At 37.0% G+C, this 25,151-nt stretch overlaps 1 protein-coding gene across 8 annotated transcripts in view; it reads right to left on the bottom strand.

Annotated features, from left to right (window-relative positions):
* Positions 1–25,151, bottom strand: part of LOC131160325 (uncharacterized) — a 67,251-nt gene that overhangs the window by 21,811 nt on the left and 20,289 nt on the right. For all 8 annotated transcript variants that reach the window (XM_058115896.1, XM_058115903.1, XM_058115899.1 and 5 more), the window contains one exon: positions 14,602–14,714. In XM_058115896.1, coding sequence (XP_057971879.1) covers positions 14,602–14,714 — 113 coding nt within the window. The remainder of the gene's footprint in view (positions 1–14,601; positions 14,715–25,151) is intronic.

Raw genomic sequence — 25,151 nt, 5'->3', positions numbered from 1 at the left:
CAAGCAGCCATAGCTGTGGTGGAAGAGATGGACGAGGTAGAGGCACTCCTACAAGTGTGCTCATTGTGGAGGAGGTGGTCATACTATTGAGCAATGTTGGGATCTCCACGGTAAACCTTCATTTGTTGCCAATGCAGCCACCATCAACTCCACACCCTTAGGGTAAAGTGGGGAGCAACATACTGGATAGATGTCAAAGGAAGAGTATTCCAAGTTTCAACAATATCAAGTGTCACAACAAGCTTCTCTTCCCATTGCATCCCTTGCCCAAACAGTTAACTCTACAACTTGCTTGTCATCCAGTATTTTTCGTCCTAGTCCTTGGGTTATAAACTCTCTGCTGCCACTAATCATATCACAAGTATACCTACTTTCTTCTCTACTCTCCAATATCATGAAAACTTACCTCGTGTTATTCTCGCTGATGGATCCACCACTGTCGTTGAGGGAATTGGGACTATAAATCCCACTTCCTCTATTTCTCATCCTTTGGTTTTGTATATTCCCAGATTTCCTTTCAATCTTATGTTAGTTAGCAAGATTACCAAGTCCATGAATTGTTCAGTAATGTTTTTCCATTATTTTGTTGACATTTAGGGTTTGAAGACAAGGAAGACAATTGGCCGAGTGCATGAAGCTGGTGGACTTTATCACTGTGAGCCGCTATCTCCTTCTACCGCCTTCACTGCTACTGACATACCTCTCAAATTCATTATTGCCTTGGTCACCCTTTGTTGGAAAAAGTTGAAAAAGTCTAGTTTCTGATTTGAGTTCTGTCTAGTCTTGATTGTGAGTCTTGTTAGTTGAGAAAGCATCACGTGTCCCTTTTGCTTCCCAAATCAATAAACGAACAGCAAGCTCATTCATGTTAGTCCATTCTGATGTTTGGGGTCCTAGTCAAGTTGGGTTTTTGATACTTTGTAACCTTTGTGGATGATTATTCAAGGATGACTTGGCTATATTTAATAAAAGATCATTCTGAGTTATTTTATATATGTTGTGCCTTTTGTTTTGAAATAAAGACTCAATTTGGTTAGCCAGTTCAAATACTTTGGAATGATAATAAAGAGTATTTCAATACTCAATTCACTATTTATATGACTCAATTTGGTATTGTTCATCAACAAAATGGGGTTATAGGGAGGAAAAATAGACATATCCTTGAAATCACTCGCACCTTACTTTATCAAATGCATGTTCCTAAAGTGTTTTGGAGTGATGGTGTACTTACTGCTTGCTATCTTATCAATAGGATGCCATCCACTGTTTTTAGTGGTAAAATTCCCTACTCCATTCTCTTTCCTAATTCACCTCTATTCTCTTTACCTCCTTGTACATTTAGGTACACACCTTTGTTCATCAACTAACTCCAGGGTAAATAAGTTGGATCCTCATGCTATAAAATGTGTCTTTCTGGGCTACTCGTATACTCAAACGGGATATCTTTGTTATAGTCCTTATCCAATCATCCACCTGTGTCCAAGGACTTAAATTTCGGTTGAAATGTCAAAATTTCGACCGAAATTTTGAATTTCAAGGGGTCTCGAAAGGAAATTGAGAGACAGATTCGATTTTGAAAAAATTCGACTGAAATTTCAAGCTTTCGAAAATTTCGTCTGTTCTTCCGAAATTTTCTGGAAATCATGTGGGAAAAAAGAAAAAAAAAAAATTGGAGGGAGGAATTTCAGCGCTATTCTGAGTATTCTTAGATTTTTTTTTGCTTTTCCCACGTGATTGTGCACGTTGTGCAACCCGTGAGCTTATACAGTGAAAAACAAAATCTCGCATGGATACTCTGCAGATCCATTATTCAACCCAATAATTCCACCAACCACTACACAAATTATTTGTATAAATTAACATGCATTCGGATACATACCTCAAGCTCAAACTCTCAAAGCCTTCTTCTTCTTCCATCTTCAAACTTAAAAAAAAAAACCCTAGATTCCAAATTTTCTATTGCCTCTTGCCTCCACCTTTGAAGTTCGAACTCCGAAAAGCCCTAGCCTTCAAATCCCCTCCTGCCAGCCCTTCGAGCTTCTACCTCTAGCCTTCGGCTTTACCCTCCACCTCCATCGTTGTCGGCGTCGCACATAGTCGCAGCCAACCGCAAGAACTCCAGCCTGCAATCTTCCTTTTTGCCGAGGCTCTCGCAAAGCTATGAGCAAGAAACCAAGAGAAGAGAGACGAGAAACGAGGGACGAGAGTCTGAAGCCACTGTCGCCCCTCCCTCCATGAGCAGCAGCAGCTCCACAAAATAAAAGGGCTGCAAACTAAAGGCTGGTTTATATTTTAAATAACATGTTTTAACTTTTAAGTTTTTTTATTTACTCAAAATCCCCCTTGCCCCCAATATATTTACAGCAATGCCCTCCTCTCCCATTTACTATTTACCCCTTAGTTAATGTTACTAACTTACTAGTTTCTACTTACTACTTTACAAGTATACTAAATAATAAGTTAGTATAATAAATAATTGGTTAATAACTAGTAAATTTAATAACTAAATAAAATTAGAATAATTTACTATTTTTGTCTTATTATAGTATAAATTAATAAATTATTTCAATTATTTAAATATATTCATTTTAAAAATTTATTACTTAATAATAATTTTCTAAAAATTATCATTAATTTTGTAATTTTAATTTAATAATTTAACATTTCTCTTAGTTATTAATTTATCTTTATTTAGCATCTAAATATTTTTATTTTAAAATTATAGAGTAACATCCAAATAATTTATTTTTTTTTTACAAATTCAGAGTAATTTAACACCTAATCAGTATAGCCTAGTAATTAAATAAATTAAAGTACTTATTAGCTTAATATAGTTTAAATTATTTCATTTATTTGACTAATTTTATTTCCATAATTTATTGGTAATTTTGTACATTATCATTAAATTTTGTAAATTTAATTTAATATTTTAATGTTTGTCTTATTTATTAATATTATATTGATAATAAAACATCTCAAATAATTTTCTTTTAAAATTGTTGACTAATTTAACACCTAATTTTTGATTCATTGTTACCTTGTAGGAAAGTAAAATTATCTACAAAAATGTCTGAAGGAAGAAAACAAGATCCAGCATGGGAACATGGATACCCGATGCCCAATGTCAAGAATTGATTTATTTGCAAATACTGCAGAATACAAATGAAGAGTGGTGGTGCAACAAGATTAAAAATGCACCTAGCAAATTACGACCCGCAGCATAATATAAAATTCTGCGACAAAGTACCTCCAGAAGTTTAAGTAGGAAATGAGAATTGTTTTATAAAGAAAAACAACAGCTAAGGCCAAAAAAATAGAAAGAATGGATCAACTAAAAAATGAATTGCGTGGGAACTTATTGCAATCACAACAAATTGATGAAGTTGATGATGTTGACGATATTGCATACCCGCCTGACATTTCTTCCTATGAAAGTTCTGCATATCGTCAAGCATTCTATGCTTCAAAACAGACGGAATGGGAAAGAGACCAATCTCGTAGGTTTGTAGGTAGCCAACAAGAAGGCAGTTCAGGGGCTGGTAGTAGTGCAGGGTAACCTCCGATGAGGCGATCTCAAAGTGTGAGAGAGCCAGAAATAGAGCCATATATTTCAAAGTCTTCTCAATATTACAAGTCAGATGCAGCAAAACAAAGAAACTTGAAAAATTTATTCAAAGGAGGTAAAATAAAAGAAGAAATGAATAGGTTGATTTCAAAGTTTTTTATATATGAAAATGTTCCACCTGAGAAGGCAAAATCACTTCATTTTAAAAACATGGTATGGGGTTGCCAATTAGCTGGAACGGGAGTCGATCCACCGACACCCTATGAAATCAAAACAAAATACCTTGATTTAGAGGTAAAAGAAATGGAAGGCCACGTACAAGAAGTGAAGAAAAAGTGGGCCACGTATGGCTGCACTATAATGTGTGATGGATGGACAGGCCCTACAAAATTATCCATCATAAATTTCATGGTTTACTCGAAAGGAAGCACAATTTTTCTAAAGTTGGTAGATGCTTCTGACAAAATAAAAGACCATGAATACATATATTCCTTATTAAAACATGTTGTGCAAGAGGTAGGAAAGCAACATGTTGTCCAAGTGGTGACCGATAATGGTAGTGCCTACAAGAAAGCGGATCTAAAATTAATGAAAAAATTTGACTTGTATTGGACTCCTTGCGCCGCTCATTGTATTGATCTCATTTTTGAAGAGATCGGAAAAAGAGAGGCAATAAGCATAGTGATCTTGCAGGGGAAATAGATCACTAATTTTATATATAATCATGGATGGTTACTTGCTAAAATGAGGGAGCACTGTCAAAGGGATATTGTGCGTCCAGGGGCCACACGTGCTACAAACTACATTGCTCTTGATAGCCTACAAAAAAAAAGAGTAGGTTTAAAATCTCTATTCACATCTGATAAATGGGCTGAGCATGCTCTTAGTCGAACAAATATGGATAGAGAAATTGAAAGTACAATTCTTAACCATCAATTTTGGGATAGAGTGGCAAAAGTTTGTAACATTTATGAGCCTATATATCGAGTATTGTGTATAGTTGACAATGAAGTGTGGCCAACATTAGGAGTTGTGTTTGAAGCAATAAGGGTGATGAAAGAGGTCATTGAAATAGGTGCAAGAAGTGCAAGATGGGTTCTCAAAGTCATCAATGACTGGTGGGAAAGAACCCTTGAACATCCTCTTCATGCAGCAGGTATAAAATATTTATAAATTTCAAGAAATTCATATATCAAAATACTTATTACATATTTATATTTTACTTTATTTGATTGGCAGCTCATTTCTTAAATCCAAAATGTCAATACAAAGAAGGTGTTAGGGAAGATCCTCATTTTCTTGATGCAGTTCACAAAGTTTTTAACACCCTTGAGCCACATTCCTCGGGCCTGGATCAAATTGGAAATGAGGTATATTTTTAGAATAAAATTTAAATAAATAAGTCTTAATACATGTTTAATTATTCCATAACAATATTTTTTTTAGATTAGTATATTTAGAGCTGCTAAAAGAAGCTTTGGAGAAGCAGCTGCTTAAGGCAACCATGGCACCTAGTAAGTTTTTTTATATAAATGTACAATACAAAGTTACAAATTTCAAGTACAATCTACTAAGTAGTAAATACTAACTTGTGTTCTTAAAACATCTTGCATAGCTGATTGGTGGATGATGTATGGATTAAGTGCTCAAATCCTAAGAAAGCTAGCATTGCGCATTTTGTCACAAACCGCATCTTCATCAGCTTGTGAATGAAATTGGAGCACATTCGCACTCATTCAGCCAAAGCAAAGAAATAGACTAGCCTATAGCAGACTTCAGCAGCTTGTTTTTTGTTATTACAACATGAAGCTTCGAATAAGAGATATGGAGGCCGAAATGGACAAAGTGGCTGAACAAGATCCCCTGGACCTTCTTGACATATCGGTTGAATTGGGTGATGAGGATGAGTATCCACTTTTTCAATAGATTAGGCCATCCCATCTTGATGAACGAGACGGAAGTCCCCATCCACAAATGGCAAAGCATGCACAAGATGACTTTGGCATTGATGTTAATCAGGTAATGATAGAAGAAGTAATATCTAGTAGTGATGATTCTCAAATGAATCTTGGATCTAGATATGGAACTTCATCCACTATGCCCTCTGGTGGTGATGATGATAATGACGACGATGATGCTGGTGGTGATGGATCAAATCCCGGCGGTAGCAGTGGGCAAGGTGGTGATGGTGGGGACTATGGAGGAAATGAATGATGGCAAGATTATAGACCAAAAGTGGAATATACACGTCCTTCCCAACTAAAAGATGAGGGTCCACAAAGAGAAACACGTCCAGTTGATAGGCAGTACAGTCGTAGAAAAGGAAAAGGGAAGATGCATCAAATAGAAGAGGATACATTTTCCCTTAGTATGAAATCTATGAGTATAGGAACAGAGCACGACTCCAATAGTTATAGTGGTTATGAATCTACACAGAGCAGCTCCTCACAATCTACATATGGCCAACTATTTTCACATGCAAATGAACACGCACAACAATATGGAAATTGGCAACCACATTTCTATGGGTATGGACAAACAGGTCAAGAATATGGGTATGAGTATGACCAGTATGCAAATGAAAAACAATCCTATGGACATACACAACAAGTAGAACTTGCAAGAAGAAATTCTAGCACACGAAGATCTTCTAGCCGAGTAGAAACTACCATGAACCAGATGACTACAGAGGAGTATGAACAACACATGTACACCTATACTCAATATTTTGGAAATTATTTGACATGGAGTGATTATTGTAAACAATATATGTCATCTCGAAATCCTAATGATAGGGATAGGAGAGATGACTTTGAGCCACCAAGAAAGTCCATGTCGTATTAGATCATTAAATATATAATTTTTATTGAAAATGTAGTTGTTTAAATGATAATTTGTTGCCTTAAATCTTAAAGGAATAGCTTCAAAACTTTATAATCATTTGAATGTTCTTCAGTTCATAGTTTGTTTCGCGATATGCAGTTTAATATCCTACACACTAGAAACTTGTCATATATGCATTTTTTTAATGTATTTTGATACCATATTAAGCATAATCATCTATTCTAATATTACCTAAAGTTTTATTGTAAATTTCCATCATTTACTATAAATTTCCGTAATTTCTTTAAATCGAAATCGAAATCGAAATTTTCGTAAATTGAGACCATTGAAATTTCCATCGAAATCGAAATTTAAGTCCTTGCCTGTGTCTCCACGTAGTTCAACTCCTTCTCACCTCTCAAACGTCCTAAGTTGCAAGTGTATTCACAATGGCGACTCCAAGGAAGAGAGTACCGTCTCGTTTCTACTACCACGCCTTTGGTTTCCTCCTTCGATGATCATATTTCCCACAATGTTGATCCTCCCATTACTGTCCGAAAAGGTAAATGCACATGTACACAACATCCCATCTCCAAGTTTGTTTGCTATGACTTCTTATCAAGCTCCTATTATTGTTTTGTTAGTACCCTATAATTTGCTGGCCTTGCTAAATTTGTTTCTAAAGCCTTAGCCAGTTTGGGTGGAGGAATGCAATCGTTGAAGAGATGAATGCTTGACAGCACAATAATACTTGGGAATAGGTATCTCTTCCTCCTAAAAAATCTTAGCCAGTCTGGGTGGAGGAACGCAATGGTTGAAGAGTTGAATGCTTTATAGCACAATAATACTTGGGAATTGGCATCTCTTCCTCCTGAAAAATCTGTGGTTGGTTGTTGCTAGGTATATACTGTGAAAGTCAATCCTGAAGATTTTGTGGCTCATCTGAAAGCACGTCTTGTTGCTAAAGGGTACACTCAGATGTATAGCTTCGATTATTTCGACATTTTTTCCTTGGTTGCCAAGCTAACATTAGTATGTTTGTTCATCCCCTTGGCCACCACTTGTCATCGGCCTTTGCATCAGTTAGATGTGAAGAATGCCTTCTTGCATGGTGAACTTGAGGAGGAGGTTTATATGGAGCAACCACCTGAGTTTGTTGCTCACAAGTAGTCAGGCTAAGTGTGTCGACTCAAGAAGGCATTATACAGTTTAAAATAGTCTCCCAAAGCATGGTTTGGTCGATTCAATCTTGTAGTACTTGACTTTGGTCTTTGACAATGTGCAGTGAATTACTTTGTGTTTTATCATCATACTTCATTAGATAGGATCCTTCTTATTGTATATGTGGATGATATTGTAGTTACAAGTGATGATGATCAAGGTATTTAGAGCCTAAAACATTTTCTATAGACTAAATTTCAAACCAAATATTTGGGACCATTGAAATACTTTGTGGGTATAGAAGTATTTAGATTTTGTACGGGCACTGTTTTGTCATAGAGGAAGTATGTTCTCGATCTTTTGGATGAGACTGGGTTGTTGGAATCCAAACTAGTCGATATACCCATGGATCCTAATAGCAAGTTAATGCTGGATTTGGGTAATTTGTTGGCTAATCCTTGACGATACCGGAGACTTGTAGAAAATTTCAAATATCTCAGTCACTCGGCCAAACATATCCTTGGCAATAAGTGTTTTGAGTCAATTTTTGGATTCTTTTGAGGACAAGTCATTGGAATGCAGTAATTTAAATCTTGAGACATCTCAATGGTGCACCTAGAAGAGGTCTCTTATATCAAGATTAGGGTCACACTTATATTTAGAGATATACTGGTACAGATTGTGCCAGGTCACCTTTAGACAGAATATCCACAACTGGGTATTGTATCTTTGTTAGTGGTAATTTGGTTTCTTGGAAGGTTAAGAAACAAATTGAAGTGGCCAAGTCAAGTGTGGAGTCAGAGTATAGGGTCATGGCTCACACTAAACGTGAGCTTGTTTGGCTAAAACAAAAATGTTAGAATAATTGGGCTTTCCACATCCTCAACCTATGCAATTGATTTGTAAAATTCAAGTTGCTATTCACATTGCCTCTCGATCTTCCATGAGTGAACAAAGCAAATTGAAGTTGATTGCCACTTTGTTCGAGATAAACTTGTGCAGAAGCTCATTACCACTACCTATGTGAAGTTCGAAATGCAACTCGCTTATTTGTTTGCCAAAGCTTTGAGGGGTGCTCATGTGAAATTTATTTGTAACAAGCTAGGAGCATATAATATCTATGCTCCAACTTGAGGGGAAGAATTAATGGTTATTTTAGTCATTTAGTATTATTAGAGAGTTGGTGCTATGTTAATAAGTGAGAGTTAGTAACAGTATCATGGTCATTATAATGTATTTGATATGCATAAAAAATCTCAATAGAACATAAAGATTTTGACTGTGCCACAGAGAAATTGAAGTCGTGAGAGAGGTGAGAAATTGATGCTGCAATGAGGATATCCTTAATCAATGGAGTAATAAGTTGACTTACAATATTTTGACTCTGCCCAAGTTAACTACCAATGAAGAATATTGACTTTAGATCAAAAATTAGTTATGTAGTAACCCGAACAAAAAAATAAAATATATGTCTTGGAGGAGATATTTTTAGATATTTATATATAAATATCTTGGAGGAAATAGTTTTAGATTACTTAAGAGTATATAAATATCTTGGAGGAAATAGTTTTAGATTACTTAAGAGCTAAGTTATGTTTATTATATAACTCTCTCTCTCTCTCTAAACTGCGAATTCACTCTCTCTCTCTCTCTCTCTAAGATCTCAGGCGGCTCATTGCCCGAATTAACAATCCAACGTTATTACGTGGATCAGAGGGTGAATCTCTATAAGTCCTACGGAGTAGAATCTCGATTTGAGGATTTTCGGGTTTTTTACCTGAAAATTGAGGTAAGGGTCGAAACGAGCCTAGTGATTTGTAGATCTGTACTAAATAGGGAGATATTGACGTATGGTCTTTCGGTTTTAGGATTTGGGAATCCGTGTGGCTGTTTCGAGCCGTTTGGAGTCGTGTTTTGGTATTCGGGAACAGGTAAGGCGATTTGTTTATATCACTTATTTTTAAAATCTGATCTGGTAGAACTATAGGTTATGTTTATATGGATGTTTTGGTTACTTGTTTGGAAAATTTCACCGGGTGAGATTGCCGGTTTTTTGGGTGTATGGTTTTTGGGAAAATTAGGGTTTTGGGTATTGTCTCTGTTTCTTTTGGAAAATTGTTTATTTGAATAAAACTAAAGTATAGAGATGACCGTACCTTTATTTTATGTTAAACTGTATTTCCAAATCAATTATCATATAATTGTTTAATTATCCAAATAGGTATGGCAGGAGAGGATATTTTGTGATGATTGAGTTGTGATGTGTTTGAAATGAAATATAGGAACTGGAGTTCCAAATTGTTTTCATGAATGGTGGTTACTGACATGCCGGTTTGATTTCATGGGGTCGAAACATTCTGGATCAATATCGTGGGGTCGTAAGACATGCCGGGTTAATACCGATGGTTGTAAATTTTCGGTTTATGCCAAAGAGTGTGAAAACACTAGATTTGTGTCGGTTCAATACTGTGGGTCAATAATGACATGCCGGTTTGCCGGATTATGGTCACTAAAACGTCGGTTCAATACCGTGGGGTCAATAATGACTTGCCGAATAATATCGAGGGTTGTGGAATGTCGATTCAATACCATGGGTCAATGATGACATGCCGGTTTGCTAGATTATGGTTACTAAAACGCCGGTTCAATACCGTGGGGTCAATAATGACATGCCGGTTTGCCGGATAATATCGAGGGTTGTGGAATGCTGGTTCAATATCGTGGGTCAATAATGACATGTCGATTTGCCGAATTATACGAATGATTGTGAAATATACTGGAACTGTTTGTGAAAATACTGGAAATTTGAAATGCTTTGTTTCTTATTGGAATAACACTCATGTGCCCACACACTGATATAACCTGATTCTCCCTTACTGAGACGTGTTTCACCCCAGTTTCTTAAGGTAGCCGGACCTAGTGTTCTATAGGGTTCTAGAGCGTAGTATTCTGTTAGTTTTTGTAAGTACTGCTGTGAGTACTGAACTGTAGCCGAGATGTCATTTTGGATTATGTTGAATACCTTGGGTTGACGTTTTGTATTATGAAAGACTTAGTACTCTAGTATGAATGAATGTAATAGGTTGAAATATGTTATGTTGCGTTATTCATGTGAATATTGGTTGTGAGTAGGGTATCCGCGAGCCCTATCGGATTGGACCCTCCTATTTATTGGTATCATGGATGTTTGTATGATACAGATACAGGTTAGGTTCTTATATCACACCCTGGGGCCCACTTTTGGGGTTCGGCGTGACAAGTTCTATTAGCAGCAACTATTTTCTTCCCTTAAAAAAAGCAATTCCAGCTCATTACAAAGGTGAACTCTCTTTTCCCTATCTTCCTTTACTAACAAACCACAATCCTCCAATTTGTACAACCCTATCAAATCATTCAAAATGCTTTTTTTACTGCTCCTCGATATTCCCAAGCTCCTCCTCTTTGTTCCAAAACTTACGCTTGTCATCTACGGACTTCAACTTCTTCATCACCTTAAAACTTCCCAACATTTAACATGACACTCCTTCCACCAATCTTGAATTTTGTCCCAAAAGGGTGGGCGGGTAGCTACATATTTTTAAACCTAAAGGGAATGGGGCCCCATTGGATGACATTGGAATCCAAAAGGATTGGACTGTGACTAGAGGTCAGCTTTTGACCAACACCTTTTGTATGATGTTTGGGAACAATTCTTCCCAATCATTCGTAAAGAGGAATCTTTCTACATAGGACGAAGCTCTTTCCCGCAAAGCCACCCAAGTAAACGACCACCATTTAAGGGCACATTAAGGCCACTCTCTCAAATAAAAGAATCGAATCTTCTCATACAACTATGAATCCCTCAAACCCCCAAACTCTCCCTCAAACTACGGGTAATGTTGAAATCAACACCCCACCCCCCCCCCCCCCCCCAAAAAAAAAAAAACACCCAATGCAGATTACAGAGTCCATATATGCTAGCCAACTCTTCCAAAAAAACTATTACACTGAAGAATGAGGGGCATCATACATAGAAGTAAACCACCCATTCCTAACACTTAATCTCTAGCAAGACCAACACGGGAAAGGATCCTAATAAATAGTACTTTAACAGGTAAACTCCCACCCCCCCCCCCCCCCCAAAAAAAAAAAAGGAAGTTGTTGAAGAAGGAAAAATCACCCATTCTCTAAACCTCGAGTCCCAAATGCTCCTAGAAATCTAAGTACCAATCTCTTCCAATTTAGTCTCTTGCAAAAAAAAAATATTGGGGCTAATTCTATTAACCAAATCCCTGATAATCCTCCTCTCTCAAAACCTCCTAGACCTCTAACATTCCAAGACAAAACTTTCATTTAGGAACATCCTTAACCCATCAAAACCTGCCCCCCTCTATCGTAATTGACTGAGGAAGCTAACTTACCCAATTCCTTACTCAGTTTTTTGGCTTTTCTTCTCTCCCAACCCCCTTATTACAAGTTCTAACCTCCTCCCCAGAAGGACCTTGTAGTTTAAGACCAAATCAATCAGAAGATTCTGGGCTGCCTTATTTTCTCTTACCCACAAAAAGGCTTATGGCTTTGAGCAGCCCCTCATTTTCTATTTTTTATGGCACATAGGTCATACGGATATGGTATGACTAGACATAAAGATGAAAGGTTTACCTTCAGGTACTACAAGGTATCCATGCATTGCTCGTGGAGTATATCTTTCAAGTTCTCAGGTCATAGCTGAGGGACTAGAACAAGATTTAGCTAATTTGGAAGCAGATTTAGTTGATGTGTAAAAAATTGTTTCCCATTAAAATCCTTGCATCCTCTGTGCTCTAGACTCCTAAAGAAACAAGGATCATATGATGATTGTAAGATAGAGAAGCCTTGGAACTTCTACCTTCGATACCTTTTCTCAGCCTCTTTTGTAAACTCACCCTCTTGCTCACTTTGTTATCTGCCTCCCACCCTTCCTAGGTTCTCAATTATGAATTCCACCTCGAAATTGTAGGAAGATAATGATTCTCTTCATCGTCTTCAAAATTCAAAGGTCTCTCATCTTGGAATTCTAAAGATATTACCTCCTTTCTTTTTCTCTTGTTGTGAGCTCCTCTTTCTCTAGCCTGCTCATCCCTGAATAATAGACGCCCAACAATGTTCTCAACTTCTTCCTCTAGCTTCTTCATCTTTCAATCAGAAACACCCCAACAGCCTTCGCAAGATCTAGGTCAAATTAGTTGTAACATGGTCCTCTCACTTCATGTTACTTTAGTCGAAGCCCTCCACCCCACTTCATCTTCGTTTGCGATTTCAATCTCCTGAATTTGCACAGTAGATATCTTTGATTCATTATCCCTACAGGCCCAAGAAAACTTGTTCCTCGAAGAAGAGGGCTACTAGCTGTTTGTTTGACCCAGGCTGGAAGCCAAGTGAGCCCAAAACTCCACTTGTGAGACAAACAATGGCTCTTATCAAGCTTGATTTGGGCCCATACTTTTTAGTCTAGCTTTTAATACTTGGTAGTAAATGGATTCTCAATATTGGGCTTTAGGTCTCCATAACAACCTGCAACCCCCCCCCCCCCTCCTCCCCCCCCCCCCCCCTCCTCCCTTTTTCTCAGCCCAGCTCACCTAGATTTTGGCATCTAGGCCTTCTAAAATCTTCCACACCCATAATTCCCAAAACTGCCCCTGGGGATCCCCTCCCTGTAATTGCATTGATTATGCCCTGGAAATCCTCCTTGAATCCTCTCATTTTCAGATTTCTTTCCCAGATTTTTTATGCTGGAATTTCCCCTACACTGGTTGTCTTGAGCATCACCTAACGCCATAGCAGAATTATTACATTGGCACACGTTCGCTGGATCACTGTCTGCACACCAAAGAAAAAGCTTATCCCCATGCTTATAATCAGCCCCCTAAGACACCTCGTTGCTTCCTTCTGTTGTACAACCTTCTACCTCCCCAAATAATTTCTTCCAACCTCCTGCCTCCTTCCCTTCCGAAATGCAAGTAGATTGAATAGAGCCTCCACATAGAAATTTCTCCAGAGATAAGAACCTCTCAAAATTAATTGCTCTCATTCTAATCATTAAGAAATGGTTTGGCACTCTAAAACTCCTAACCCATAGATTAGTAGTTTTGTGAAAAGGAAAGCTCTGAGTTCCACAGCAAACCACCTCCTTTCCACTAGGGAAATATGCAAATGAAAAACCTAGCGTGCATTCTTCTCTGTGATCTTGAAAAAAAACATCAACAAAAGAAAATTGCTTATTTCCAATGAAAAAGATGGCTTCCCCGTAATCACGAAAACAAATGAATCTAAAACTTGAAAAAACTTGATAACTAAATCAACTCCTTGGCGATTTCATCTTCTTCGGTAGCCTCTCACCTCGAGGCAAAGCAACTTCCCAAAGAGGTGGTCATGATGACGGGAGATTCAACATGGATGGTAAAGATAAAGACTTCAAACACCCAACACTGACAGGGGCTGGACAACAATATATTGGCATAATTTTAAATTTTACAAGATAATAGTGGGATGCTAATTTGGACTTCAGAAGTTCCTCTTTTAGGTTCATTTTGCAGGTTTCCCTTTTTGTTTTCAATGTTGTAAATGATTCTCCACAATAGCATTGGTACACCTTTGGTGCTTTTTGAATGGAATACTACTTATCAAAAGAGAAATAAATCATGTTACAGATGAGTGTGAGCTTTCTTTTACCAAGGATCAGAAAATAATAATAATAATAATAATAATAGAGTGAGCTTTCAGTTTTACACAGTTCTATATTTTGCTCCATATAATATAACCTTATTATTTATATAGGTATTAGGGATTCCTGATTTATGCTGCAGTAACAAACATTTGGAAACAATTATTCAAAAGACAGAAAATAATTAAATGCCAGTATCATAGGATTGATAGCAGAAGCAGCTGAAGGCCATAAGCCCAAAACATTATACAAAGATGTATATCTTAAAAAATATTGGATTTCCACGTCTTTTGACAAATCAAAATGCAGTAATTATTATGCAGCAAGGTTTGATTTAGATCATCAATATCACTAAAGCCATCATACATACCTGTAAAGGACTAAGAGATTTTGGGAAAAAAAATTTATTCTGTCCATAATGAATGTTGGAATGAAGAGGCAAAAATCGTCCAAGAAGTGAACTTGGCCCTAAAACAATATTTGCTGCAAAGACCAGCATGAACTTGTCAGTCAACCAACCATCTAAAAGTACTCATATATTTCACCATCTATAAACTACTAAAAGATCAAGGTGAACAACATTCAAGCAAACATCCAACAGACCACACAAGATAATTTCAGAGCCATTAACCATGAAAGGTAGCCAAGTATATCAACTATACTTGATGGAGATGCTATAGAGACCAAAAGCAAAAGCGTGCTTTATACTTCCATTACATAGCAATTGTGACACACGAATTACTATAATTCGTTCATTAGATTCAACCTCAACATTTAATGAAACTTTCACTAATTTGGGCCATTTTGGCGAAGCACAGAGATAATGGTAGAAGATATTAGTAATAATAATCACTCCAACAGATCCCTTTTAATGAAGTGTTCCAATTCAATATTCTAAAATCATATGGTACATTAGCAAATATTAATGTGAACACCAAAGCTTGCCTTATGCTGCCTAAAGTTAGGGGCAATCAAAAGATGGCTAGTTTTTTCAGTTACTTTTATTACCATTATGAAGCTAATCAACATTAGGATGACTGATGACACAGTATGCCTGCTGTCTTTAAGTAATACTATGGTAGTTAGAGAGAGAGAGAGAGAGAGAGAGAGGAGAGTTGGACAAGGAGGAGTTGAACGAGCTGATTGCACGAGAGGAGAGAAAAAAAAGTGTATGGCTCATCCCTCTGCTATTTCATATATTCCTGAGGGAAGGGAAACTACAATAATACCCCTTTCACATACTTTCCTCATAATCAAGAGCATATATACTACAATACCCCTTTCACATGCTTTCCTCATAATCAAGAGCATATATACTACATGTGCGCAGCCTGATTTTAAAAATTATGCCAAAACTGATTCATGGATTTGCTATATGATGTATAAATCAAACTCCACAAATTTTTCTCCAGAATGAAATATCAATCAATTTCAGTATGATTCATGCTCTCATGAAACACTGGGTCAGATGAACCATGAATCTACTTGCTTACCATTTTTTTTATGGAAAAAGAAAATTATTTAGAAGAGAAGGAAAGAAGTACAAGGCTAAAAAGCAAAAAATAAACAATGAACCAAAGCAGCTTAATCAAGAATAAACCCTTTCCATCATTATTTAAGGAACACTTACTAAGTGTTTGGGAACATGGATTGGGCTTGGATTTGGATTTGGATTTGTGTGGATTTGGAAAGAACTCAATACAAATTTAGGGGCTGTTTGACAAAATTAAGCATTCAGTGCTGAATACAAAATTAGGCTTTGAATTTTGTTGTACCATTTTAGAGCAGATTGAACCCTTAATGCTAAAAAATACTTGTTTGCTAAATCCTAAATATCTGAATATGTCATTTTTTTAAAAAATTGAAAATTATAAAAATATTGCAACACATATGAAATTACCCAGATTGAACTGAAAAATGCTTGCATTCTTCAAGTTGAATAAAAGTTTCAATAACTAACAACTAAATTCATCAACTCTTTTGGTGATGGATGTGGTAGCTTCAAGGGGTTTTGTATACACTGTCATCAATCTTAAGATGAACTCAAGCACGCAACACTTTCAGATTTTCCAAAATAAAAATAAGAACATTGAGATCTATATCTCCAAGGAGTCATCCAATCGCAGCAGCATCACTAAAAAGGCGAGCTCCAATTACAAGTACTGACATAAATTTCAATTTTTTCCTGAAATTTATACCCACCAGGTGCGCAAGATTATGCCTGAGGTTATCTTGGAATGATGGTGACGATAAGAACAACAGTGAGAGTGGATCAAAGACCACAATATCCAGGAGCTCCAATTACAAGTACCGAACATAAATCCTTAAATCCTTGATGCAGCTTATCACCAAGAGTGGAGGGATCTGGGCTGCAACCTTGACACAGCAATCCTCTGTAGCTTCCACATGAAGCAGATTGCATTCCCAGATAGAGACAGAGAAAGAGGAAGAGAAAGAGAAAGAAACGGGAACAACGGTGAGAGTGGAAGAGCACAGTTTCCTCAGAAAATTGTTCTTATTGCTAAAATATTTGAGAATCTCCCTTGGAAAGGCCTTCAGCAACAAAACTATTGATGACAACATCAGAGGAATTGAGAGGGCTTTCAGAGATGTAAACAAACATCACCAGTCTCTTAATTTGGAGTTCATTCAATGAACAGGTTCTATTAGAGCCTATTAAGTACAAACGAACACCCCCTTATACTACATTTTGTCCACATTGACACATCCAAATCCAAGATCTGACTTGCATGCTCCCAAATGGAAGGTTTGAATTAACCAATTCTCTTTAAACCACGGCCTTTAGTTTCGAATTTTTTCCTTTTTTAATTTTTTTTAGAATAAAATATTAAATAACGGTTCGATGGGAACTTTTTTTCCCACTTTGATGTGTCCCAAAACTTGCTGGACCATCCAGCGAGTTTTAAAGGATTTTGTGAAAAATTGCTACATGAAGTAACGAGTTTTGTATGTTTCAGCCCAACGCACTTCTCTCTCTATTTCTCTCTCAAGGCATTGATCTCCTCTCATTGTGAAGCCACTCTCTGCCCACTGCAACCAAGCTGCGATGATGATGGCGAACGAAGCTTGCGATGGTGCGAGACAGAGCTGCCGTCGATGATGTCAGAGAAGGCGGTGGCAGCGGTGACGACGACTGAGACAGCGACAGCCGAAATTTCAGGATTGCTGCGAAAAATTATCTCATCGCAGACAAGTCACTTTAATCCCTTCAAGATCTCCTGCCTCCAACGTCGGAAAAGACGGTGGCATTCAAAATTTGATTAAGCTAATTTCGTGAGGCTTAATACCTCTAGCTCGGTCTCTACTCTCTGCCTATATATATCCCTCCCTCTGTATCTTCCAAGTCTCACTTGGTTTTTGGTTTACTTCTTTCGCATAGCCATGGAGTTTCAGAGACGACTCTGTTTCTTTTTTGTCTTCCTCGCTGGCTTTCTCTGTTCGTCGGAAGCTACTCAGTTCAACGTTGGGGGATCTCATGGTTGGACCGTGAACCCACATCTGAACTACAATCACTGGGCGGAGAAGAACAGGTTTCGAGTCAATGACACTATCTGTAAGGCCCTTGTTCAAGCAAAGTTATTTCCTTTATGGATTTTTGGCTTTTGGGTTTTATGTATGTTTGACTTGATTTTAGGTTTTCGGGCTCTGGGTTTGATTTGATCCTTGTTTGCAGATTTTAAGTATGAGAAAGGTGCGGACTCTGTTTTGGTTGTGAAGGGAGATGATTATGTGAAGTGTAACATGCAGAATATGGTAGCTGCGAGAACAGCTCCTGTTCTGGTGATGCCAACTCCTGTCATCTCCTCTGCACCAGCCTACGCTTCGAAGGCACCCACATACACTCCGACGACCCCATCTCTGCTTCTTATTTGTGTTACAAATACTCTGTTCTTTGTCTCAGGTAAGTGGCACTGGCAGCGCTGTGTGCCTCAATGGGAAAAGAATTTCTGCTTGCCGGTGGCTTTAATTCCCTGGAAAAAGGTTTTGGAATCCAAGAAACTTATACTTTGCTCTGAAAAAATTGCAAATTGGAAAGACTCCGGCACAGAGGAGGCATTCTGAAATGCAAAAGCCAGATATTGGGCAGAGATCAATGGTCTCCCCTGCCCCTGCCAAATTTCCATGCCAGACCCAGACATATACGTTGATGAAATCAACTGGGAACAAAGACGAAGAGGAAGAAGATGAAGAAAAGTTCGAAGCAGATAAATATTCCCACCTCTTGTTTGATCAGAAAATTGAGCCTACAGGGTGGGACGATGTTTATGATTTCGCAGGACCTCCGGTACTAACTGGTCTTGTCGTCGAAGAGGATTAAACGTAACCATGAATGATTAATTTCATCAATTCCATTAGGTGCCATTTTTTTTTGGCTCTGTTTTTAGTTGCTGTCACCGCTGCCACCGTCTTCTCCGACATTGGAAGCAAGAGATCTTGAAGGGATTAAAGTGACTTGTTTGCGATGAGATATTTTTTCTCAGCAATCCTGAAATTTCAGCCGTCGCCGTCTCAGTTGCTGCCACCGCCTTCTCCGACATTATCGACAACATCTCTGTCTCACACCGTTGCAAGCTTCGTTCGCCGTTATCATCGCAGCTTGGTTGCAGTGAGCAGAGAGTGGCTTCACAATGAGAGGAGAACAATGCCTTGAGAGAGAAATAGAGAGAGAAGTGTGTTGGGCTGAAACATGCAAAACTCGCTACTCAGGTTTTGCTTAAAAATCGCTGGACCATCCAGCGAGATTTGCTGCTACGTGTCACTCAGCGGGCAGCCCTCCGTTTAAAACTGCGAGTTTTGGGACGCATCAAATCAGGAAAAAAAAGTTCCCACTGAACCATTATTTAATATTTTATTATAAAAAAAATTAAAAAAGGAAAAAGCTCCTTTAGTTTCCGCAAAATTGCCAAAATTTCCATCAAAATTTCCGCTTTGCATCATCTTTGAAATAAATTTAAAACAAACAAAAAAAAAAAGAGAGGCTAGTTTCCTTCTTATCAATTTGCTTCAAAATTTCCACAAATTTTCCAAAATGAAATTCCCCAAAATTAATCAAAATTTTAACCGTGGAGCAAAATTTCATTGAATTTGAACTTTGGGTTCCAAAGCTCTCCAATACTTAACTCAATTTACCACTAGTTTTGCAAAACTTTGTTAGAAATTGTAGGACTTCGATAATTCTAATAAGAAATTTCAGAAAATTCAAATAATTTCAATAAATAAATCTCTTGATTTAGAAGAAAATTTACATGATTGAAGTCTCTAGAAAGCATTTAAATTTTGACAATTTTAAATTGCATTGTGGGACATCTCTAACAAATGAAGTCTCTATTTCAAGCTTCAGTTTTTTTGTCTTTTTTATTCATTTAACACCTCACTCATATTAACTCATAACTTCATTTTCATTTAATAATTTGTGCAAACATATATATTTTTAATATTGTTCATAACTTCTTTTCCTATTGATATATCTAATACTAATAACTAAAAAATGACTGGTTTAACAAATAAACTAATATTGTTTTATCTCATGAATAAAATTGTATCACAATCATAAACAGATTTGTAAAGTGTTTGTGTGTGTGTGTCTTGTTTTCTTTGTTTATCAAAAATAAATATTATTACAACATAAGGATAAGAATGACAGCCTTGAGGCGTTTAAAATTTTATGCAATATTGTTGCCAATCCACAAAAAAAAGATGCAATAGTGAACTTAGAGATCAACAGCATTTTATATCCAAACTAGTTGCATTTTCATATGAAATAATATTAATTTATTTATGAAGTTCATTTATAATCATTGAAGTATTTAATATCTTATCATTTCTTTTATAATCGAAGAAGAATTTCATTAATAGAAGAATGTACAGCCAGGAGAATAAGACATCCTTAACGTGGTCTGGAAAACTTAAAAACAAGAGAGGGAAAAACCAACACGAACTAACACTCCAACAATAATGCCTATAGCGCTGAATATCAGAAAATCTCACCCCCTTAAAATTCCCCTGCCCCATACACCAAAGAGAAGCCAAATAATACATCTTCTCCCAAACCAGGAAATGAGACAACTTCTTCCCCAAAAGAATACACACATTACGCTCCATCCACAGCCCCAAAAAGACAGCCAAAAAAAAATCGCATTTCCAGAGCGCTGCCCTTTATTTTTCTTGCCAAAACCAGCAAAAGAAACAGCCAGAAAGTCCTCCACTGTCCCTGAACTCACAAAAGTCACCTAAAATACCAAATAACTTATTCCATACCCTCCAAGCATAATCACAATGATGAAGAAATGTGATGCAAATTCTAAACAATTAAAACAAAAACAGAGATGTTTGGATATATAGCCTTCAAAGGTCTCCTAACCTGCAGCAAGTTATTGGTGTTAATTCTATCAAGCACAACCAACCAAATATAATCCTTGATTTTAAAGGGGACTTTGGCCTTCCAAATGGATCTGTAGAGAGGAAAAGGTAAGACCTATTCAGAAAATCACAAAAAGATTTACAAGAGTAAAACCCCGAAGGATCCAAAGATCAAGATCGACTATCTTCCTCTAAAGAAAAATGACATTTAATAAGACTAGCAAAGAGGATAGCTCTGCCATCTCCCTATCAATTAACAATCTGCGAAAGTGGAAATCCCAAGAAGGCAAAGGACCACATGGATCAACAACAAAAGAAGAAATGGACCCCAACCAAGGATCTTTCCAAAAACGGATATTACTACCTCTTCCCACCAGGATTTTAATATGGGGAATGAATAGGGGTAACTCTGAGAGATAGCTTTCCAGACACTCGGAAGAACATCTAAATCTCAAATTAGTATCCCACCCATTCTCATTTAATCAATACTTTTAACAACTAAATGCCACAAGGAAGAATAATCTAGTGGAAACCACCATAGCCATTTAGCCAAAAGAGCTGTGTTTTTACTTTTTATACACCAAATTTCTAATACCCAAACCACCTTCCTGTTTAGACCTACTCACCACTCCCCAACTAACCAAATGATCCCTAACCCCCCCCCCCCCCCCCGGGGGACCACAAGAAGTCCCTCATTAACTTCTCAATCTTATTAGCAACCCCCACCAGAATCTTGAAAATTGGAAGAAAATACAAAGGAATACAAGAAAGACAAGCCTAGATAATCATTATCCTATCACCAAGATAAAAAAGGACACCTTTCCACCCATTCAGTCTCTTAATAACCCTTTCGACAACAGGATCCCAAAATCTAACAGATCTAGGGTTACCCCCCAAAGGAACACCAACATAGGACAGTGGCCAATCCAAAACATTATGACCAACCTCCGCAGATAACTCCCTCACACTCTCAACAGGCAAATTGATGGCTGGAATATCACCCTTCCCCATATTAATCTTAGTCCAGAAACCTTCTCGAAAATGAGAGTTATTGCATCCTATTAATCTCGTATTTGTCATTAATGCATTATAATCACAATATTCAAGGTTTAAATTATGCATTACTATTTCTATTTAACAGTTTCTGAAGTTTCTTAGAGTGTATCCACATTTTACTACTAATTTCCATCCATCGAATTTCACTATTTTGAAGCTTTAAAATTTTCGTCGAAATCTAAATCTCAAACCTTGCTTTAAACTTCTTTTTCTACCTCTTTTCTGAGTCCTATCTCATATCCTGACTACTAGGAGCAGTCAGTCCTGACTTCATTATCCTACATTATCTTCATTATCCTTGTCATTTCACTCCAGTTCTACAGAGACAGGATTAGGAAAAATACCATCCTTTATGATATCATTTTCTTGCTCCCTCCTAACCTAATCAATAGCTACTTCTAGATTAATCCCTCCATCATGATAAATAGAAACCTCTTCCAAGTCTACATTGTACAAATTCTTTTTTTTTTTGGTGAATAAAAACTTTACATTAGTCTTAAACACATAAGAAACCTTACAATAGTGATTACGCGCCGAAACTGCGTAATTGGATGTTTAACCCGGGCTTTACGGTTTATATTTTTAATTAAATGTCCAAAATTGTCCAATATTTTAATAAAGTGCCAAAATCATCATTCTTGAACTTTATTGCACTATTTATGAAGTTTTGGTATTTTTTTGTCGCAGGAAAATTCCCGGGAACCAAAACCGACACCTGTTCGTATTTCATGCATAACTTTTCCGTTCGAGCTCCGATCGAGACGATTCAAATTTTTGGAGAAAGAGGAAAGGATTATCTACAACTTTCGTGTTTTGAGTTTTGTGAGATACGGGCTCAAGAAGAGTCAGATTTACGATGAACAGAGAATGAAAAAAATGAAAAAATATAGCAATTCGGGTCAACTCCAATTGGGTCAAGTTGCCGGGTCGGGTCTCCTATCCGGGTCTAGGGCTTTCCCCCCTATCCTATTTAACCCTTCTCTTCCTCTTCCTGCGGAGGCAGCCCCCAGGGCTCCCTATTCTCCTCTTCCCCTTCTTCTTCTTCTTCTTCTTCTTCTTCTTCTTCTTTAGTTTGTTTTTTTTTTGTTCTTTTAAATTCTGCTTTGCTCTCTCTCTTTTCTCTATTCTCTGTTCTCCTTCCCTTTATCCCTCTCTCTCTCGCTCAAACCTCTTTTGCTCATTGTTGCCGCAGCACAAAAAGCTCCTGCTGCACTTTGTTGCTCTCTCCGGCGGCCGCCAACAGCACCAACAGATCCGTGAGCCACTCTCCCGCTGTTCCTTGCTCCATGCCACAGCCGCGAACCAACCCACACACAGCCGCAGCTGCTGCCACGGCTCCGTGGATTTGTTTCTCTCTCTCTCTCTTTTCCTTTCTTTATTTCTTTTATGTACTTTTCTTTGAATCTTGGAATATTGAAGAAAGTTTAGTTTTTTTTTTAATGTTATTGGAGTTTTCTTTCTTTTTGTTTAAGTTGACTAATGTTGGGTATTTCATTATTGTTAAATTAATCTCTTTGTTTATCTAATTGATAGTTATTTTAATTTAGCATTCTTAATTAAATTCAGATATTTTTTTTGTCGAAATTCGATTTAGTTAGGGTCTATGATTAGTAAAGGTTGTGTTTTTATTGTGTTCCGTTATTGTTTACGTTTTTTAAATTTCCGTTGAATTCATGTTTACATTTAAATTGTAAGTCTTGATTTGATTTCTTAATTGTGCTAAAGGTTCGATTTTTAGTAGGTTCGGTTTTTTTTTAGTATGTGTCTAGTTTAGTTTCCATTGTGTGTTTTTAATTCCATGTTCTAGGTTGCCATTTTTAATTAACGCGTGTCCCAGTGTTTCCTTAAGTAGACTAGGATTTTCATTATTGTTATTTTAATTCCATTTTTAAAGTTTCCATTTTTAGTTAGTATGATCTAGTGTTTCCTTAAGTAGACTAGGGTTTTCATTATTGTTATTTAATTTCGTGCGTGATAATTTTAGGACTTTAATTTGTGTTTTCATTTAAGTCTCCACAATCTTGAAAACCCGTATCTGAACTGAGTTCAATGCATTTTTGTTTTTGATTGGACGAACATAAAATCTGAGATTAAAACGCATTTCCTGAGGAGACGATCTAGCCCTTGAGCTTAATATTACACGACGTAACTCCTATACTTTGGATAACTTCCGAGCTGCTCATTTTTCGAGTGAGTCAAATAGATGAATATAACTTTTAGCCATGCTGTGCATGAATTTTATCCAATTCACCCCATTTTCAGCCTCAACCAAAACTAGGTGTGGCAAAATGGCAAGGTGGGCTGGTTTGGAAGGGTCATAATTGCATCTGGTACGCAAATACAAACTTACCCATCTTTGACCAAGTAAATAAAACTATTCAGCATAATCTATTAATTTATGGCAAACCATAACCCACCTAATAAATCCATTAATTCTATTCACATGTTAAAAACATGAATGGTGCAACTAAATTATCATTTTCCCTTGGATATTGTAATTTTTAAATAACATAAAAATTATCAAACACAATGAATTACTAATTTGCCCTTCAACCTTTTCCTAATTAAATTTAATAAATTGATAAGCACTTTGAAATATTGTGCAACTATGACCTTCCCTATCCTCTCCCTCTTCCTATGGCCTGCTGTTATCTGAAGACCGTATCTTTTGTTGTTTAGATAATTTTTCAGTTTTGAATCCTATAATCTAATCACATAGGATCAAGCAGCTAAACAATAAGCTTTCTAGTTATTCTGTAAATAACACTCGTTAGTGAAACAGAGAGTGAAAAGATTATTCCAACAATTCTCTTGTACAGCCCAAAAGTTAAAAATCAGTTTAAAACATGGTTCAGGCCTTAAAAGATATTTAACAATTGAATTTAAGTCAATTCAATCAGTTGACGTTTTGAGTCCAATCCCTGTTTTGATAATGACAAATCATAAGAATCTCATTTGTGCATTGAGTGTTTGAGCAGATGTATATCTCAAAAGGCACAAACACTGATTGCATTATGGAGGCCATGAGGAACTTAAAGCGCATATGGCTTGGCCCATTCCATGAAGATCGAAAGGATGAAGACACATAAATTTTCAATTGTATTGTTCTAGATTTGATAGTAATATGCATGTCTTGCTTGATATGATGGAAAGCTCAAAAATGACCATAAACTGACCCTAGGGACTCAAGCTTTTCATGAAAATTCATACACACTTACCCTAGGTTGAGTTAACTCATTAGAAGGCTTACTAAGTGTGAAAAACAGGGGACTCGTCGACTAATGCATGCCATTCGTCGACTAATGCAAGTCAGTAGCCTTAACGAGTATTTGCCCAGGTCACTTGTTGACGAACAAGCTTGACTCGTCGACGAAAGGGGCTGACTTGTCAACGAATGATCTTTGGCTCGTCGACGAATGTTTCCAGTAGCAAAATTCATTTTCTCAGCCCAGGTGACTCGTCGACTAGTGCAGTTCACTCATC

The sequence above is a fragment of the Malania oleifera genome, chromosome 7 (genome assembly GCF_029873635.1).
Source record: "Malania oleifera isolate guangnan ecotype guangnan chromosome 7, ASM2987363v1, whole genome shotgun sequence".
Classification (NCBI taxonomy): domain Eukaryota; kingdom Viridiplantae; phylum Streptophyta; class Magnoliopsida; order Santalales; family Ximeniaceae; genus Malania; species Malania oleifera.
The sequence above is the reverse complement of the archived record's forward strand: the minus strand, read 5'-3'. Positions and strand labels throughout refer to the sequence as shown.